Genomic DNA, 22,133 nt, shown 5'->3' with positions numbered 1-22,133 from the left:
TTTTCAACTTCCTCTTAGACCATAAGCCTCAAGTTGATTTAATAGGATTTCATAGTTTACCTTATCAAATGCTTTCGATTAGTCTACAAACGCAAATAAGATGTGATTTTTTAAAGTGTATTATAATTTTAAATAGTCTTTAGAGTATCGAGAACACCATCAATTAAACACAGGTTAACATTTTAGTGGCTTAGAGATTTCTTGGTAAAGTTTCTGCTCTTATTTTGCCAAAACCAGACGATTATTTTTTTGTTTTAGTTGATATATGCTACCTTCTACTTTTAAACAATTTGCGTTTGGCATATAAAATGAATTTGCAAGGTATTCTTTGTTTTCCTTGTCGATTATCTCTATATTCTTTCTATGCAGTAAGTTTTTCCCCTATTTGTTTAAAGAATATATGTCCTGAAGTTGATTTTAGTTCCATTATTGTTTTTTTTTAATGAATTTTACTTATTACAGAGATAACTTACACATTGCCATAGATTTTTATTGATATATTAATTTTTTGTTATACTAGATTTAAGATTTTTTTTTTCGCGTATATGCTGTTTTAATCTGCCGATTTTGCAGTTGCTTAATATGTTCTTAATATAAATAACTTTCGTTAGCTATTTATTTAAGCAAACCTTTTGATATTCATTTTTCTTTAGATGCGTTATTTTTTATTTGTACTATTTAATGCGTATTTTTATGAAAATAAAAATTAAGTCTATCAACAAAAAAATTACATTAAATGTTCACACTGCTCATATTATATACGTCTGTTAAATCATAATTAAAGATATAAGATTTTAGGTTTGTACACGTAGTATTATTTGGCGTTTAATTTATAAAATGATTAAAACAAGTTTGTGAAGAAAACCTAGCTACGTCATTTATATAAGAATGATAATTTAAAAGCGTAAATTGTTAAAATCTTCATGTTCATTAATAAATTAACAAACGATGCATATTTCGCCATTTAAAATATGCGCTTATAATACTATTTAATACTGCTAAATACTGCTTATAGTACTATTTAATATTTTATTAATAATCGAAAAATTCAATTAAAATTGACTTTGATTAAACTTGGTGATTTATACATACAACTTAATGAGCCCATTTTTTGCAATTGGAACACTGTATCCTTCACCCGGAACACTATCTGCAAATGCTGCTAGGCACATCAGACATAAACATTCATCATCTTCAGACTTAGACGATGGCAATGGTGAAAAAGATTTCTTATTTATTTTATGCTGTTTTATGTTCTTGAAAAACTTGTTTTCTTTTTCTCGAGCAACGGCTCCTAGAGTCTTTCCATCGTCTGAATGTGAAGAAGTAATATTGGACCGTCGTTCTTTGGTTTTCAATAGTGTATTACCTGAGTAGGACACATCTGTTAAAATAGTTTTTTTAACAGCTTCTTTCTTCTTTTTGTCTACTTTACCAGAGCTTTTCATTTTCCTTTTGCTTTGTTCTTCAGCAAGTGCACCTTTTTCTGGCGTGTCTGTCAAAATCCCGCAAGCTCTGTTCTTTCTCTGATTTTGTGTTTTTCTTGGTCCTGCCTTAGGCAAAGGCTTTCAGGTGAAAAAACTTCAGTTGATGTAGATGGTATGGCGTTGTCATCAGGTGTTTCTGGAGCTATGGTTTGGGTAGGGCTGGCAGAAATGCTGTTATTTTCTGTCGACGGCGGCTGAGATATAGATTCGGGAACTGGACGATCAGTCACATATGATGGCTCGAAATCTGTATCAGAAAATATATCACGATTATAAAGATATATACCCGTTTTTGAAAATCCATTTATTATATTGGAACTTGTAGCTCCTAATGGCAAAGCAGTGGCAACAATTTTTGGTATTTCGTATATGTTAATTGTCTATCCGGGGTTGCTACGAAGCCATGCATCCTGGGCAGAAGCCAAATACTTCTTGAAAGGCCCGAAGACTGACACGTCCAGGGGCTGAAGTTTGTGGGTGCAGTGTGGTGGGAATCAAAGCATTACCACTTCGTTGTTCTTTGGATATTCTACGGCCTCAATTGATAAATGTGATGAATGATTGTCCAGTAAAAGTAAAACAGGAGACTGTTTAGTAGGGCTTGTATGTTTAACGAAATGCTTCATAAAATCATAAAACTCTAAATCAGTCACCCAACCACTTGCATTTCCTACACCGATGCATTCTGGAGGACCGATTGAAATAAAATAGGGTTTACATTTTTTTATGGGAAAGACAAACATGAGTGGTATTGTATTCCCTATTGCTGATACGGTGGTAATTAGAGTTACATTAGTTCCACGCTCTTCTGAAGTAACAGCACCTATGTTTTTTTCCCTTCGCTGCTACTATTTTTGAAGGTTTTGTTACTGTAGACACGCCCGTTTCGTCTGTGTTCCAAATTCTTGATGGCAAAAATTTATATTTGTCCATAACGTTGGCAAGTTTTTCGAAAAACATATTAACATTACGTTTATTAAACGAGGTTGCTCTACCTAAGCTTGTCGGTTCTGGTTTTCTTATTGAGAGCTAAGGGTTTCTCTTTAAATAAGCCGTCAACCAGTCCTTTCCTGCCATTTTATTTATCTTCCAAGATTCAGGAACAGTTATATTTTGTTGCACATTCGAAGGCTAGGCGTCTAACATCAATTGGCGATAGATTATAAAAAATGGATGCCAATTTGAGCAAGTAATCTTTAAGAATTTCTTCTTGCTCTAAAGAAAAAACTTGACGAGATGCAACATATCCCATTGTTACTTCGTCTGGTCCATCTCCACTCTTTAATTTTTTTATATATCGGCCCAGTGTCGTTCGATTAATTCCAAATTCAGTTGCTGCGGTTCTAATACTTTTTCCCTCATTTTCAACTGCTTTTGCTGCATTAAATAGCTGCTCTCTTGTCGCCTCTCCACGTGGTGTCCTCTTGTAAGTACGCATCTGAAAATAAAACAGGAATATAGCAAAAATATTAATTTATACATAAAATAAAACAAATACGAAAGGAGGTTAGTTGAGCCATGTCTCAACTTGCCCCGTTAATTTTGGCTCAACTAACCCCACACACGTTTTTGGAACAATTCAACTCATAATAGAAAATGTATTTAGAACTGTCATTTTTTAACTAAATATTATTAACATAACACAATTATGAACAAATATTGTACTTACTTTGAAGTCCACAACTTTAAAATAACGAAGTAGGACCAAAAACACATTCAATATCGATTTTTTACATTCGCGTGCAAAATTGACGATAGGCTCCTGCTGGCGATCAACTAAATTCATGAGATAAACAAATACGGCCGGTCTACGTAGCTTCGTGTTCACTCAGATTCCTTAAAAAGTGTTAGGTTTTTGTCATATGGTGCGTGGATCAACTAGCCCCGTGGCTCAAGTAGCCCCGCCCTACCTACTTATACAATTTTGATTTTCCTGCAGGGTAATTTCAAATTTTTTAATATAACCTTTAATCACAAAATTAAAGTTGCTAATATTTATTTATGTCATATAACTAATATACTTTCTAGGTAGTATTGAACATGGAGGTCAACTTGTAAATATCATTAAATAATTAAGTAAATAAATGTGATATTTTCTTAAGTTCTAGGCGAATTTATAGTTTTGTTTAATTTTTACTTAAAGCTAATAATGATTATATTATTAGTTCACTTGAAACTTACAATTACCTCTAATAAAGACTTGAAAATTACTTTTTCATCATTTATTTTTTACGGATAAAAGGGCAAACTCTATGTAACGAATATCGATAATTGCAAGTTTAAAACGACATTTTCGCGAAAAAATTAGTTAAAATAAAATAAATTCATTCATAAAAAACTAATTACTTAAAATTCCAAAATTATAGTTACTGCATATATTATCTATGTGCTATAACTAATTAGTACCTTTTCTATGTAATATTTAGTATGGAGGTCAATGTGTCTGTAAGCATCATTACATAATTTAGTAAATGAATTTTCATCTTACCAACCTTGGCCTCTCATATTACGTATGAGAACAGTCTTTGTCTGCGTCATTGCGTCAAAAAAGAACCACGTGCCTTAATTAATAAATTTATGAATATTTAGTCCGTCTTAGATTAAATAATGCTAAACGTGTTAATAAAATAGTATACATAACTTCTAATGCTAGTAAAATATTACATAAAATCCTCTTTTTTTAGTTCGTCACATAAATTTTGATTTAATGTCCATGTAAATTTTTATGCAGAAACCACAAATTAAACCCATGTCCAATAGTAAAAACCCATGTAATTACTAAGCCATTTGTTATTTAACATTCTAAACTTTTTTTTTATAGAAAAATATAAACATGACCGAAACTAACCTAGAAGAGTTCCCCGATCGCGTGGCAGAATGGTACAAAGACAAAACGATTTTAATCACAGGCGGTACCGGCTTTATGGGAAAAGTTTTAATCGAAAAACTGTTAAGATCATGCGGAGATGTGAAAAAAATTATTTTGTTGGTCAGATCTAAAAAGGCCAAACATCCCAAGGATCGAATCAAGGATATATTCGCTAATCCTGTAAGTCCTTAACCATGTAACCTTAGACCTTATTAAAATTATGCTTTTCTGCAGCTTTTTGATCAAGTAAAAGAGATGAAAGGAGAAGAAATTATCAAAAAAGTCGTTCCGGTAGTGGGGGATGTGATGCTTCCCAATTTGGGAATCCAGAAGGAAGACCGGGAAATGTTGGCCAATGAAGTGGATTTGATATTTCACTGTGCGGCCACTATCAGGTTTGACGAATGTTTGAAGACCGCTGTTTTGTTGAACGCTAGGGGGACAAAGTTCATGTTGGAGTTGGCGAAGGAGTGTAAACACTTAAAGGTAAGATTTTTAGAAAATTTTTGGAAACATTGTACGTTTTTCTTATAAATATCGTTGGTTAAAAAGTTGTTTGTTAAAATACTTTTTACCATAATACAGAGTGTGTTCAAAGTTGAGTAATTTATTTTAACTGCTCGTCAAAAGGATTTGATATATCAAAAATCACGTATATAAAAGTTTTATAATAAAAAAATAGTAAAACATTAAAAATTGAAACATGAAAAAATAAAATCGTTAATAAGCAAATCTTTTGATAGAAATTCAGAGATTGGAGGGACACAAAGTCAATGGTCTCAAATTATGTTTATTTTTTAAAAAACGATTACACGTGTTTCGGCCTAAGGTATCATCAGATCTAAAAGTAGAAAGCAAAGCAACCCTAGTATAAAAAACAACAATGCATAGACACAAATTACAATGTTGAGATATGACTTACCGGTAAAGGTATTCGTTTAACACCACAAATATTAAGGTTAAAACAAAAAATAAATACATAAAAAATAATGCTGACGTTCACATTAAATCCGATTTCAAAACTAAATAAAATAAAAGTAAACAAAACAAGCAGAATGAGGTTAATTTAAACGGGAGAACGGAAATAAAGCAAAAAATAAAATAAAAAAATTAAAAGCGAAATATGACTTGGTCGAGAATTGAACCATCCGGTTCGTAGGCAAGCGCTAAACTTGCTATCCAGGTCCTGATAAATATTGTTAAAAATTAAATGCGGTTCAAAGGTAAAAACATTATTCACACAAGATAGTACAGGACTCCTTTTGGCCCTTGTGATCTCCATCTTCTCTAATAAGTCAAGCTTCTTTCCCTTGGGGCACTCATCAAGGATTTTTACATTTTCTGGGATGGAAGGAAAGTGTTTTGAGGACAATAAATGGCTTGCAAAAGCCGATTTAGTCTCGGTGATTTTGGTATCTTTGTGTTTATTATATTCTCTTAAGTGTTCCTGCACTCTTGTTATTATTTTCGTTTCAGACTGACCAATGTAAACGACATTATAGGCCCCGCAGTTAAGTGAGTAAACTCCCGATTGGGTTAAGGTTATATTTTATCTTTAATGTTTACGAGCTTTTTAAATAATGTGTTGGAAGTTTTGAATGCTATCTGTAAATTATAGTTTAAAAAAAATTTAGCCAATCGGGAGGAGATACTACCAAAGTAAGTGAGGTAATGAGATCTAGAATTTTTAATGCTGGTGTTATGGATTAAATTATAGGAGAGCTTGTATTTATATAAAATTTGAAATAAATTTTATTAATTATACTTAATGGAAACCCATTATTCACTGCAATCTGTTTAATTGTAGCTAACTATTTTTGAAAGGCGCTTGCTGATAATGGTATTTTAAATAACCGGTAGAAAAAGGAGTTGAATGCAGCAAATTTATGAGAATACGGGGAATTAGAATCAAACTGGATAATGTTGTCGGTCGAGGAAGGTTTTCTATAAATATCAAAGGTGATTTTGTTGTTTTCTCTAGTCAGCAAAAGGTCTAAAAAAGAAGCTTACCGTATTTTTCTTTTTCTAAGGTAAAAGTTACGTTTGGATCTAGAGAGTTTGAAAAATACAAAAAATTATCCAGTCCGAGTTCATCCCCATTCCAGGCCAATCATCCACATACCGTTTGTAAAAGATAATGTCTTTGGCAAAGGTACTGCACATTATCTTACTTTCCAGGTTATGCATAAAAATCTCACTTAAAAACGGGGACAGACCAGAGCCCATCGCCAATGGTCTTTTGATATTCGTACAGGTAAACAGACAAACTACAGGCAAATCTTTTGATATTCCTACAGGTGATATTGTGTGGTTTTCAGTACGAATCTTTAATTCGATCAATTGTATTAGTCTTTTAATAGTTCGTATTTCATTTGTCTACTTATTTTATGCTTTTATGCAAAAAATGGCCCATGTTTACGAAAACATTGAACTATTGGCCATAATACCCACCCTATGGAAAATGCCGACAAAATGCAGCCATAACATGCGTCATGTGTAATTTTAGTTATTAAACCTCGTGACCCACGGTATTTAAAAGAACAATGAGGAGACCTTGCTAAAAGAGCTGCTCCACCTGAAATGTTACAAATTGAGGAAGCCATTTTAGTAATAGTCAAAGCTGATGAAATAATGAGTTAAAGAGCCAGCTCAAGTTAAATTTTTTCATAGTAATGTGTGAAGAACATCATTATTATCCTTATCATTATTAATGAGTACAGGTGAGACCATCTGAAAATCATCCTAGAAAAATTGCATTTTGTTAGTGATTTTTAGAACAGTTGATCAGACATAAAGATTTTACGAATTAAATTTTGTATACAGGTGAGACAATTTTTATTCAATCTCAGTGGCATTTAAAAAACTTACATCTAATGAAAAAATCAATTTCTACCTTATTCGTAAAAAATATAAATCAGAAAGAGCTTAAAATAAAATTCATAAATGAAGAGAAAGCTATACAAATTATAAAAAGAAATGGAACTAATGACGTAGAAATTGATGTGTTTTGCTGATGATTTTCGATTTAGGATCTTAGAATATGCTTTGCTTACTGCCTGAAACCTTTGGTAAATTTTATTAATTATTGTAATTTGCTATTATATGCCTAAAGTGCTATCTTCTCAAGATTTTAAAAACATTAGAAATTTGAAAAATATTAGATCTCTCCTACTAAAATTTTAGAGTTAGTCTATAAGTTAAAAATAATCCCAGACTCAGTCAGGTTTTCCAAAATTATTTATAACTAACACAAATCTCTTGATCATAATTATTGACAAGAATGAAAGCCTAAGCCTTTGATGCCATAGAGCATAAATTACTACTATAAGCTAAATTTTAGCCAAATTAGAGTACTCTCGGTTTTCAAGAAATACCATTACATTTTTTAAATCTTATCTTAAAGGTCGCTATCACTGTGTTCGAGTAAGAAGAGATTCAGTTCCAGAATATTACACTGAAAAGAATGTGTAAGAATAAATGCTACAATTGGAGCAATTTTCTTTATAAAAAAAGGTACAAATAGAGACGGTAACAAATTATTAAAACAATCTTTATAAAATTATAATAGAAATGTCCTTAAAATTGTTATTGAAAGTGTTTACATACAATATATCGAAAAATCTGATATATATTCAAAGTAGGACATACTGTTACAAAATTGAATAATTATAGACCACACGAAAAGTGGAAAGATTTCCAATAATATTGTAGAGTTTGATGCCACATACTGTGAGAAGAAAGTGAATTATTTGTAAGACATTATAAAAGCAAAATATAATAAATTGCTAAACATTGTAAGTTTATTTACTACAATAAATTTGGCATTTCTGCAGATGTGTATAAAGTATGGCTATTCTTCTAGGAAAATTTGCATTAACGTTGTAACGTTTTTTGCTACGTTTTATATATAAAAAGCTTACTATTTTTCAAGTAATATCGAAATAAAATTATATAAATTGCTGTTAAAAAGTAATTATATTCTATAAAATGTAGCAGTTTTTCCTTATTTATTTTTTTTTAAGTTTTTATCGCTTTTTTTTTAATAGTTACTGTAGCCACTTTTTGGTAGTAGCTTTTAGGCAATATTGTAAGCACAATGAGGATTTTCTTGAGTAAAATTTCTTTAGCTAAAATAGGGTTGAGGTGATGAGTTTAAGACGTACATACAAATGAAACGTCTTATTGATTATAAAAATTACTGTTTATATAAGGTACATTTAATTGGACTAAGCGCTGTAGGCCATTTTAAAGATGACGAAGTGTATTAACTTTAAAAACCATAGAAATGTTTAAAATTTATGGATAAATCAATCAAGTTTTATTGAATTTTATTAGTAATTTACAGATTCCTGCGACATATTAATAAAACAAAAATTGTTGATAAGGATACGTCTTAAAAAAGTCTACTTCAATAGAAATAGTAATACTAAAAAACATATTAAGAAAAATATACAGAACATTTTAACATAAAAAACGTAATGTAAGTCGAATATTTGTAAAAACTCTATTAATTTCTTGACTTTTATGAAATTTAAAAAAAAAATTCACGAAGGGCGTATGCGGTCAAAAGTCATGAGAACGGGAACCACAAAACACAAAAATATAAAGAATTGGTCGTTGCATACAAACCTATTTGGCATTTTTGGAACAGATTTAATAGGCCCCTTTTTTTACAATAATTCGCTTACCTCGGAGCGGTATCGCAACTTATTGGAACGCGATTTGGAAGAATCCTTGGGCAACTTACCGCTTGCCAAGGTTAGAAACTGTTGGTTTCAGCAGGATACAATATTCTAATCGTGCGAGAGTATCGATCGAACAGATTTTCGGAAAAATAGATAGGAACACATTTAACAGTTCCGTGGCCTCCTCGTTTCCCAGACATAACTCCGCTCGACTTTTTTCTCCGGGGCTATTGCAAAAATTATGTTTACAGTCGTGTTTTTGAATCTGAGGATCAGCTGAGGAGAATAGTTCTTGAAGCATTTGAGAGCATTACACCTGATATGTTAAGAAGTGTTTTAAACTCGACTGTTAAAAGATGTTATCTGTGTTTGGAGAATAATGGTAACATTTATTACTACGATTTAAATTAGTATTTTTGGGTTTCTAGTAGGTGGTTTTTTAATTTAATAATGTGTTTAATTCTTTAAAATAATCACATGACCTAGCTACGTGACGGTATATGAATAAAGTCTTTAAGTTGTCAATAACGTGATTTTTATTTAGTATTTCAAAATATGAGTAATAGCAGCCTACTACACCATACTCAGCGTCATCATTTCACCGCCTACTACATCAAAACCATCGGAATTTAATAAAAATCCAATTTTTAACATTTAAGTATTGCAGGAACATATTGTGTCATACATCGTTATAATCGTAATAAAATATGCTATTTTATACAGGGTATACTTCTTTTACGCGCCATATAAAAAAATTACGTTGATGATGGTTTCTTCGAAACGAAACGTCGTACAAAAAGTCTCGCAATGTTATTTTTTAGAGCTTAAAAAGTGGCCATGAGTGTCTTTTGTTTTTCTGTATCTCTTTAAATAACGCCAGAAGAAAATAAAAACGAAATCGGCAAATTTCGGTTTTTCTCGAATATTTCTGGAACAACTCAAAATATTAAAACTTTCTAAACGGTGTATTGTTAGGCTCTAAAATTCGCAACTTTTCTCTAATTTAATAAATCTCGTATCTCCTATAGCTGCCGAGATCCCCATGATAGACATTCTTATCTTGGACACACTATATATGAATTTAAAAAAAAAGTAAAAAATATTTGCTACTTTTACAAAATTTTATTGAAAAACCAATAACGTTAATTTTTATAAAATAGAAGTAAAAAATACATTAATAATAACGTTACATAATGCATATAACTTTATATTCTTGACTTTAGGTTACGATAAATACAGCACAACATGTTTAGCTCTAACAAAAACATTTAATACATTTAATATTTAAAAATTTCAACAAAAATTACAAAAAACAGTAATTCTACAAAATGCTTTAACTTATTATCTTTAAAAAAATACAAAATCTGTATTAAGAATTAAGGTTGCAAAATTCAGAAGTAGAAAATATTATACAAAAGCACGCTATAAAAAATTATTTAAAAAGTATACCTAAAGTATGTATGTATCATTTTAAACCTAATATTAGCAATTCATGGTGCAAAAATGTTAATTTAAAAATAAAAATTCATTAATTTTTTTATCTGAAAAGTCTTTTGTGCTTCATTTAAAACTCTTCGCCAACATAATTTTGTTATTATTTTCTAGCGTTTCTGTCAATGTGCGTTTTCTGATAATTGTAGATATAGATCTCTATCTTTAAAATATGGATCAATTCAACAATCGCTATAAATTCCAACCCAGATGTTTAATGTCCAAGGATGTCAGAACATTATCGACAATTGTAAAGGTTAACACTCCGAACACTCCGAAAACCGAACACTCGTTCTAGATTATTTATTATTTGCTTGGTCAGAGTCTCCTAATATTCCAAGCGTCTGTCAAAATCATCTTCGTTAATTTGTTATAAAAGAATCTTTAAAATTCTGCGAATGCTCGTATGACATATGCCGTAAACTTAAGATGCTTGTCTAGTTCTTTTCAATTTCCAGGTTCGCTTCCATTAATTTAAAGAGATTGAAAAATTTTAAAAATTGGTTTTCTGTTTACAACTGAACCTGTCTCCCTAAACTTTACCAACAGCTCAATTACGTATTTTCGTTAAACATATTTATTTGATTAAACATCTGAGCTGCAACACTTTAGCACATCTACCATTTTCGTAATACAGCTCAATCAGCAATACTCTTTCTGCAGTTGAATAATCCATTTTAGAATTAAATGAGATTTAGTTACATAGTTTTAAGCGATAAAATTAGAAAACATCAATTTTTATGTTGGGTGATGTTGGAAATGTTGAAAAGAGAATTGATTGAGAAATGTTTGTTCCAAACAAGTTTTCAATCACTTCCAATTTGATATCCTGTATAGAGTGTTTTTAAACTTGAGTAACTAATTTAAACAACATATTGACCTCAACAAACGAAGTTAGAAAGTTTACATAACAAGTTATATGAAAAAAGTATTAAAAAAACTTGATTCAGTTTTTAAATGAAAAAGTTCAAAATGGTCTTCATTTGATCAAGGGATTCATTCCCAGAGCCTCGATGGCCGGACATTTTTAATGATTTCTTTAAGTTCTTCTACTGTTGTGACACTCCACTTATCTTAAATAGCTTTATCAAAGAAGCTAAATGCGGAGAAGGTGCAGCACAAGAAATTAATCATATTTAGCAACTCATTACTGAAAATCTAGTAGAAAAATAATAAAAATCTATGTTTACGATTAGTTTTTTTTTAACAGCAAACCTTTAAAAACTTATTTTTAAAACATTTCTATGCACATCAAATTATATTACCTACCAAATGATTATTTGTTTATAATAACGTTAAATTACGCAGACCGAAGCAAATAAGTTAGCATTCTCCGTAACCGACTCGACTAGAATACAAATATGTCAACATATCACTTATTAAATTAAAAAAAATTACAAAACGCGAATTACCACATGAATAATTTATTATTACGGAAAGTTATGATATATGTAACAACCGCCATATTCGTCAGTTAACCTTGAGCAAATGAACTTACATCATATGTCTTGGAACCTATTGTTTAAATTTTATTTAAACCAAAAAAGTCTTTATTACGATATAGATTTAATTCATGTAATGTATCAAGAAACTAATTTTTGATGTCTGATGACGCCCTGAACGGGCGAAACAGTTCAGACTTGTTATTCTACATTTTCTAACTCTTTTTATTTTATTTATTTAGTGTTTTATTCATGTATCAACTGCATACTGTCACCTCAACGAAAGAATCCTCTACGAAAAACCATACCCACCTCCAGCAGACCCACACAAAGTAATAAAGACCATTGAATGGCTGCAAGATGACGTCTTGGAGAGCATTACACCCAAGTAAGTGTTTTTCTAATTTTTAAACACTGTGTCATAAGTTTGTCAAAAACTCATGTTTTCTTCTATTTTTATCGAAGAAATTAAAACAAAAAGTTAGGATTGAAAATTAAAAAGCACGATCACTTACATATTTAATAAATTCCTGCATAAGACAAGGGATTTACCCAAGTGCATTAAAGATTTTTTAAGTCATGTCAATACACAAGAGAGAACTACGTAGGACTTGAGCAATATTAGAGCAAACCCATAACATTAGCTCCTGCCATATATCAACAATTTTTGAACTTTTGCTTAAAAGCCAAAATACTCATATTACTCCTATTTTGAAAACAACAAACCTTTAACCAACAAACAATTTGGGTTTAGGCAATAAGGGTCTGCAGTTGCAGCAGTTCTCTTTATGATGGAGTATATAGTCGAGGGCTTTATAGGTACAATCCTGTGTGACCTCTCCAAGTCCTTCAATTATATATCCCATGAAATTTTACTTTTAAAGTTAAATATTACGGATTTGATCGGCTAAGCTTAAATTTGTTGATAGTTTCCTGAACGAAAGAGTGCAACCATCAAACTTAGAGGCAACAAATGTAGACCGTTAACATTCAAACATGGAGTTCCGCAGGGCTCTATTTAAGACCCTCTTCTTGTTTAATATATCAAAACTATATCAAAACATCTCTTGACAATGAGTTAGTGCTCTCGTATACTAGTAAAACTAAGAAAATGGTTTATAGTCTTAGGGGAGGTTGATGTGGAATATGGAGCAGATGAGCTTGGTGCACAGTCTGCAGATCTTTTGGGTGTATATTTTGATAGAATATTAGTATTTGTATACGTTGAACAAATATGCAGCAAATTAAATTCTACCATAAGTATACCTCTAGAGAAGTATCACAATGCATATCGATCAAAGCATCTTATTGACTGTTCCCTGTTCGACTCGCATTGTGAATATTATTTAATACTTGCCTAGGGACATGTATTACGGTGATTAGTATATTCACGTAAAAACTTGAATCGATACCATTCTCAAAGTCAATTTAATAACCATAACACTCTACTTAAAACTGACATCAGGCTATGCTATTTAGGATTAAACAAGATCATGTGATAGTGTAAACCATTTTAGTAAAGTAGTAGTAGTAAAGTGAGGGAGATGGTAAAAATTATTTTATAAATGTATGTAAAAATATTTATTGACATAAGCTTTATAGTTTTGAAAAATACTTAAATGCTAATGATTTTACATTTTTAATCGTGCTAGGCTTGTAGCACTGCAATTTTGACTATATCTTGTTTAAACTGTATATTGGGTAATATGAATATGTTTTGCATTTCTATTTTTATATTTATATTTTAGGCTTAATATCTACTTCAACATACCTATATTAACATGTGTAAGAAATTTTGGAAATTTTATTAACATATATGTCAGTATTCAGATATATATAGACCAAAGATAATGCTGCTACTTGCACTTCAAAGTATATCCTTGGTTAGTCAATTTATCAATAAGAAGGAATAAACGACTTTTTTTTAAATTATTTTGAAAATGAAGCAATCAGTGCATATTTAGTAGAAGTAGTATTTTATTATATTTTCATAAATGATTTGAGATTTAAGTCATAGTGACATCTCGCGTTTAAATTGCGCAAGCTTTTGTAGACGTGGCTTTCATGCTAGGATGCAGTCATGCTGTCATGCCAAAAGAATGCCTGTAAATAAGATGTGCTGCAATGTCATCTTCATTTAACCGCTTAACTAATCAAATTAAAAATACAAAAAATGTTAAAAAAATAATTTTTTTATATGGCCTAAAATAAATTTTGGATTAATTTTATTGTCGAATTTATAAACAGTTTCTTTTAAGCTGTTTTTTTTTAATATTTTTTTTACCAGAAAAATTAGTGCTAGTATTATCCCGAGTTTTTTCGGGTAATAATAAAAAATGTAAATGAGGTGTCATATAAGAACAAAATTGGCAGTAAATTGTAACATAGTTAATTTAGGAAAAATAAAAAACAAAACTGATACTTTTCCAATTTGTATTTTATTACTTTTACAAACAAAAGCAATCACAAAAAAACAAAAAGATGCCGACTCACTAAAAGTAATTTTTGAAATAAAATAAACATGTAATTCATTCAGTGGCATACCTTATTAGGATTTGCGTATAATGTTAACTAAAAAATTGGGAAAAATTGGTTACAAAAATAATAAAATATAATTTTTTTAAAAGTCTGTCTTAGTATGATATAGTTTGAAGCATGGTACCACACATAAGCCAACTTCACAATCTGCACACCAATATCTTGATTCTTTTCATATGTTTTTACCAATTGCGTCTTTTTTACGGCTGCATACTTGACACACTCGTGTTGGATTTTGCTTTTTATCTGTAGCAGATATATAATCAGGAAAATGACGTTCTATGATTCTTAGGGGATTGGAAAGTGCTGATGGACGTCCCTTACAATGAGATTCAACTGAACAGTAATTTTCCAACATTTTAGAACACGAAACTATTCCATAAAGCATATTCGAGGAGGCGAAAAAATATTTTTTTGTAATATTTTTTACCACGTTTTCGAGTAATTGAATAGTCCGCTAAATTCTGGTCAACTTTGTCAACTCCACCCATTGTTCCATTATAGTCATCTATTGCTACAGGTTTTTGAACTTCCTTTCCTTGATTTCTGTTGGTGGCCATTGAGCAATTGTGAATTGTAGATGAAACAGCTACTTACTTTTTATTCCTTCCATTTCATGACTAGCACTTTCCCCCTTTGAAATGCTATAGCTTTATTTTTTTTCTTCAGTTTTTTTCCATGTCTTGTAGTAGATCCTTCCTATTACACCTGTGTTCCATAAGTATCTGTTTTTGACGCTATCAAGATGTCGACTAATTCAGGTGAAGTATAAAAAGGCAATGTCCCTTCATGAGTAAAGGCTTCATAAGAGTCATTATAATTTTAGTAGAACTAGCTAAATTATCGTATCACTCGTCAAATTTTGTGCCCTTCCCTGTGTGTATAATAGAGTCCCAAATGTAACCACTAGAAGATTCGCACAACATGTAATTTTTTATACCAAATCTGGCTCGTTTGTTTGGAACCAGTATATTCCATCCTAATCTGGATTTAAACAATAATAAGCTCTCGTCTATGGTAACGTCCCTTTCTAATGAATATAGTTTCTTATTTTTTTTCATTTAGGTAGGTAAAAATATCCCAAATTTTATTCAATTCAGGACACGGATGTGTATTAGGATCATAGTTTTCGTTATTAGAAAAATGCAAAAAAATTTTTTTTTATTTGACAAAAACTTTTATATGGCATTAACTTAGCAAACCTGGAAGTGGCTATTATAGACTTCTTGGACCAGTAGAGTGATAAATCCGGTTTTTTTATGAGAGACTGCATCATATTTATTGTGAAAAAGACTCTTATTTCATCACAAGCTGTTGGTTTCCATTCATCTCTTGTTCTTAGACGCCGAAAAATTCTCCGAGTCTGACTGGCATACCGGGTTGTTTCCAAAACAATTCTGCTAACAAGCTTATTATCAAAAAACAAGTTGAAAAATTCCAGTGGATTTTCATTGTCAATAATGTTCAAGTTCAAAGTCGATTGGCCAGTAAATTGAAATCTTGGAGGGTATGCTGCAGGACTATTTATACTTTGAACAGTCCGCTGGCGAGCATTTATTAGAGGCTGCGTCTGACTCTTATCAGAAGACGAACTACTAACTTTTTCTTCCTCACTTGACCCCGACTCGTCCAAACTATAATTTTCAACGTCAGAATCGCTCGACGACAATTTATCACCCGTTCTATGCAAAAACCAATACTAAACTAAAATCTAACAAACGAGTAAACAACGACGATAAAATCAGGATCATGTGACACCCAAGACCAATAGAAACACATAATAAAATTCTTGGAAATGATGGTATCAAGCGCACGAAATAATTCGGTTTAACGCCTAAAGATTTATTTTGTACCCCGAACAAAATCGGATAAGAAATAAATAAAACAAACTTACGAACGAATTAACTCGGGATAGTTAAATTTTGATGCATAGCACTAAGACTGAAGAGAAACTGTTGCCATATCTACAAAAAAATCATAAAAATGATATATTACTTGTTATGTTTTTTTTATGATTTAAATTATTACCCTTATTAAGGCTATTGCTATTACTTATAAGACAATAAGAAAAAAAAATTAAAAGTAAAGAGATTAAATGTACTCACTGTCAGTTACTCACAGGAGTTCTACATCGAGGAGATCCCATATTCTGCTTACTCATGAAAAGTGACGCTGGTTTTGTTAGAACGTTATTGATGTCTACTGGTCCTAATAGTTCCTGTGTGGCTTGCAAGTAGTTTTCGTTGCAATGATTTTCCCTGAAGGTACAACTCTTTACCCACAAATACTGTTTGGGTCTTCTTTAATATGTATTTTATTTATGTGTTCAGGATTGCTGCTGTACCCTATTCTCATCCTTATGAGTTTAGCGACTGTTTGTATATTTGGCGTGGTTAAACCATGTTTCCTTCTGCGGTGTAGGCTGTATTTGTGCGTAGCTGCTACCTATTCCCTATTTATATTTAAATTGTGTTCAATGGCTGAAAACACGACGTTAAAATAGGTTAGAGTCATCCTACTGTAAGCTTCAAAAGCAGCATCAAACCTGTCAAAAGAATACTGGGACAAATCGGTCTAGAAACAATGACTAACTAAATTGTCGCAAAAGTCGGATGTTGAGACAAAATGGTAGAATAAACTAGACGTCAACAATAAATTTGGTTGTGGGTAAAAAGCCTCAAACTAGGTTGTCACTTTTTTAAAGGTGTAAAGGCAAACTTCAAATAGCATCAGTCCGAAAAGATGTTACTTATAAAATTGTTAATTGTGCATGTGCAGTCTTTTATGTAAGGTCTTTCGAGGTTAACTTGTATATTTAAACATGAGGGATCATTGTTGAGCTCATGGTAATATAGCTAGCTTCAAGAAAATCTTGTTGAAGAATTTTAGAATTAGGTTTTCGACCTTATTTGTTACTGGATCTTATATATTCCCCAAATAAAAAAAAGGTTTTACTGAAGTGCACAGCTATGTGTGTTTTAAGGGTCTACACTATTCGCGTCTGACACTAATAGAGAATTAGACTGTAGTCTGTAAATACCACTTTTTGATACTGTATAAGTTGTTTTTGGTTTTATAGAAAATTTGTAATTCTTGGAAGTAAAAAAGTCGTTCATAGATTTAGCTGCCATGCTGAACAATTAAAAACCTGTAAATGCATTGACTGAAAGATAACGTTACGCCTTGGAATAAGCCTCTGTAAAAAACATTAAAATTATCTATTATTTAAACTATTATACACCCAAGTGAGTTATTTTAAAAGATATATTAGTGACAGTATTAAAATAAAATTTTGACTAAAAGTAGATCCTTTATTAGTCTTGTCGACATATTTATCAGACATTGCGTCTTTGACCTTAGGGGAGGCTCCTGCAGAACATTTAACCAATAGGGAACAATCAAGAACTTCTCTCATAAGTTGTTTTAAGTATGATGCAGCGACTACTCCGCACACCTTAGCAGTTTTAATATAGTAGCAATCAACGATTCTCTTATAGATTTTACAAACTCTTTTCGGCTCATCTTCATTCCAATCAGGAGTTCCGTTGCAACTATCAAAATCTTTACTTAAGTCTGAATAGCATTTGGAGAACTTTTCGTATTTCTTGAAAAATTCATGGTTCTTGCACAGTTGCTCATCCAATACTCTAAGCCCATAAAGCAAACTACTGTATAAATTTTCTTGAACAGTACAATTCTTGTATAAATTATCCACTTTTTTTAACGTTAGTAGAGTAGCAGGACAAGTCCCTTCGAAGTCATTAATCGGGATACCAATAATGTTTTCTGGATTGGTAATTTGTCGTTCTGCAAGAAGGTCAATGAGTTTCTGTTCTTCGCATGGTGGTTTCGTATCGACGGGTGCTCTAACATGTCTCACTTCTTCTTCTTTGAAGTAAATTGGGTTGTAGAGGTAGGCGGAGCAATAGGTGAAACTTATAAGCAAATATGAGATTATATGGAACATTTTTAATAAAAAAACATACTAAATAAAAGTTTTTATTGGTTGTCAAAATGACAAAGATTGATGTTATTCAAAACCGAGAATGTTCCTACACTTAAAACATCCTCACTTTACTTTGGGATTAATCTATATCCCCTGAATCAAGCGTTTATTGAGATTTTAGGTTGAACATAAGTTAAAGCTTAAATGGTAAAATTAAATAATCTAATTGAGGGGTTCCATTCCAAAACTTGCCTTCTCCATATTGGGTAAAATTTCACAATTGGCAAAAAACGCTTTAGAAGATTTTCAAATACAAATTTAATATGTATGGATTTACTATAATCATTTGTGTGCTAATTTTAGCATTCATTTAACTCCTGTTTATTTAATTTCCATAAAATTTATTAAAACAATATGGACAAGACAAGTTTTTGCATGACTGCATAGATAAGACAAGTTTTGGCACGAAAAAGTACAGCAATTGACTAATCTTATTTTTTTTATTAAAAAAAGATAACATTATTTCAAAAATCGTAATTTCTTAAATTCTTTGCGAAATATCTTCTTCCACTCCTCCTATGCAAAATTCATTATTTTCAGTTTCTTCGTCCATTCTCCCAATGTTTTTCTCCTGTTCCTCGAAGAAATTTTTATAAAATTCTAAATCATTTCTCCCCATCCAATCTTCCCCATAATGAGCAACTAGTAACTTTTTGACATCTTGAACTTTTTTTTCATTAACCACCACTCCTTTATCAATGTTACCCACTTCTATTTGATTCAATCGTTTCCCACGTTTAAAAATTGTCTTGGATTCTCCAACATCACTGTTGTAGTGTTCTTCCTTTTCGCTTTAGAAAATTTAAAGTGCCAAGACTGCACACCTTTCAGATACTCCTTTGCAACTTCCTTCCAAGATTTGACACCAGAAAGAAAGAAAATGTGCTATATTACGTAAGAATGTATAAGATCTTGTGTACAAGCATCCTACAAGCTAAAAAAAAACAAAACAAAAAAACAATTTCAAAAATTGACAAAACAATGAACAAATTTAAACACAAGAAGACAAAACTTTTTGAACATACTTGAATTAAAGATAACTAAATAAAACAATCAATTACTAAATAAAGGTAAACTTGTTGACAAAGCTAGAGAACAAAAAAGGAAAAAAAAACTTTCTAACATGTCCAAGGTTAAAACCTATCATTAAAAAAGTCATTCAGGTTATAATATGCCTTAGCCAATAAAAGCGACTTCTAAAAGCTGACTAATTCTCTTTTAAATTTCTTAACATCCGATATATGTCTAACACATAGAGGAACATGATTGTAAATTTTTTTACTTATGTAAATTAATGAGTTTTTGGTTAGGGAAGACGTAGGAATAGGTAGGGGAACATCATTTACACGACGAGTCAAATGGCCAGTGTCAGAGGGTAGTTTGGGAATTTTGTGAATAAGCAGCTGTTTCTAAGATAACAGTGAAAAAAGAATTAGGATTTTTTCAGAAATGAAGAGGGGTTTGCAAGAATCTCTTAACTTAACAGAACACAGGTATCTAATTGCTTTTTTTTGAATAACAAAGACAATGTTAAGTAGCCCCTTATTGGTTAAACCCCAAATGAGATTCAATAAGTGAAAAGTACACTGAACGTGCAACCACCCCTCCCAGCTCTTGTTTTACCATTCTTACTGCAAAACATCCAGAAGATAATTTCCTAGCTAAATGTAAAATATGATCTTCAAACCGAAGGCGACCATCAATGGTAATTCCTAGGAACTTGCAGCACTCTTTATTCTGCAAGAGGGAATTTTCGTCAAACATCAGACCCTGAACATCGCACTTAAACCCCATAATAAACGTCTTACTTACATTAAACACGAGCCTGTTGGAAGCACACCACCCTGATAAAATCTGAAGGTCTTCAAGGATACAAGTCTTAATATTATCAGAATTTTTATGGCTCCATAGTATGGTGGTATCATCAGCAAACTGAACCACCTTACCCTGCAGTTTCAATGAACTCAAGTCATCCACATACAGTAAAAATAACAGTAGTCCCAACACTGAACCCTGGGGAACGCCGCATTTTAGGGATCTAGAAGCAGACAAACGCCCAGACGCTGTAACCTTCTGAGTACGATTTGATAGATAGGACTCAAGCCATCGCAACGCTACGCCCCTAAAACCATATTTATCGAGCTTAGATAACAGTATTCCATGATCCACACAGTCAAATGCTTTGGATAGATCACAAAACACTGCCGCCGATGACTCTCCAGAATTCAAGGACACATAGATGCTCTCCAAAAAGCTAAAAAAAAAACAGGGTCCCTCATGAGTCTTGAAATCCAAACTGATTTGCAGACAAAATGGCATTATGATGTAAAAAGGACAAAATTCTGCTTTTTGCAAGTTTTTCAACTATCTTGGAGAGGGTAGACAAAATAGAAATGGGACGGAAATTACAAGGCTGATCCAAATCTCCACCCTTATGAAGAGGGATAACCACTACCTCTTTTAAACATGAAGGAAAAATGCCAATATGTAAAGAATTGTTTATGGCAGAAACTAAAGCATTTAATCTGTTAAATTAATGACGGTTTCTCTTTCCTTGAAGATATCGATATACGTGTTGGGGTTTGTGATTTCACTAAGTTTTCTTAATTTTTTTTTTGGGTGATTTCAAATACACGGTTCGATGGTAGGAATGAACAACCTCTAATGGGAAAAACCAGCTCGATTTCACCAATATGGGGAGGTGCGATATTCCCCAAGAAGTAAATGCACATTGCAACCATTGTGGAGTTTCTGTTTTGCCCTCCGCAGCCATCTGCACACAATCTTTATTATTACAGCAGTAACCCGACAAATATATTCCTAAAAAAAGTTTTTTTGACTTTTAATTTACTTTCAGGCACTTGGTTATTATACATCTTTAACAATTTGTTTATAGTTAAATCAGAAGCCAAATACTGTCTGTTGCTTTGTTCTCTACAATAATGTACATCAGAACATTGTAGTTTCTCAATAAATATTTTAACAGCCTTTTGTTTCGAGCCACCACGATTTTCTTTAGGGGGTAAGCCAGTTTGTAGAAAAACTCGTCCAATTCTTTGAATGCGATCCTTAGAAACTTGCAGAACATCTTTAAATGTATTTTGACATACCTGTATTTTGAAATTCTTTGTTTCTCGTATTTTAATAAAATACTTGATCGCCACCGAGTTCCTAGATGAATCAGGTTTTCACGCTCTTGATCTGAATAGGATCTCAACAGACATATATTTTAAAATAAAATTGTCTTGTTCAATCTTTGTTTTTAAAGAATAAAATAGGGCATAAAACTCTTTAATATCTTGCATTGTAAGAGTTGAACAGCGGTAGGTTTTACCCGATAAATGGTGACATTTTGGAAAAACTGGTAGTTGCAACGGAGCACGCCTACAAAAAAAAATATCTAAATAATATTATTTAAACGTTATAAACGTAAACAATGTAGGTACCTTTTTAATTTTGCAACACTTTTTTTCCATTTTGTCGGATCACTGGAACGTCGCCTGCCTTTTCCTTGTGCCACGGGTAAACAAAATTAATCATTATTACTATCCATTCTTGTTTTAATTATTAAAATTTTTGTTAAACAGCTGTTCTGCCGTCCTCAATTAAAAAGCT

General features: G+C 31.7%; 1 protein-coding gene across 1 annotated transcript in view; it reads left to right on the top strand.

Annotated features, from left to right (window-relative positions):
• LOC126750263 (fatty acyl-CoA reductase 1) overlaps nt 1-22,133 on the top strand; it is a 44,808-nt gene that overhangs the window by 11,734 nt on the left and 10,941 nt on the right. The window contains exons 2-4 of the mRNA XM_050459822.1: nt 4,309-4,536; nt 4,591-4,842; nt 12,217-12,362. Coding sequence (XP_050315779.1) covers nt 4,321-4,536; nt 4,591-4,842; nt 12,217-12,362 — 614 coding nt within the window. The 5' untranslated portion in view covers nt 4,309-4,320. The remainder of the gene's footprint in view (nt 1-4,308; nt 4,537-4,590; nt 4,843-12,216; nt 12,363-22,133) is intronic.

This window comes from Anthonomus grandis, chromosome 2 (assembly GCF_022605725.1).
Source record: "Anthonomus grandis grandis chromosome 2, icAntGran1.3, whole genome shotgun sequence".
In the NCBI taxonomy this organism is placed as follows: domain Eukaryota; kingdom Metazoa; phylum Arthropoda; class Insecta; order Coleoptera; family Curculionidae; genus Anthonomus; species Anthonomus grandis.
Note: the sequence above shows the minus strand (reverse complement) of the source record. Positions and strands in the feature narration are given on the sequence as shown.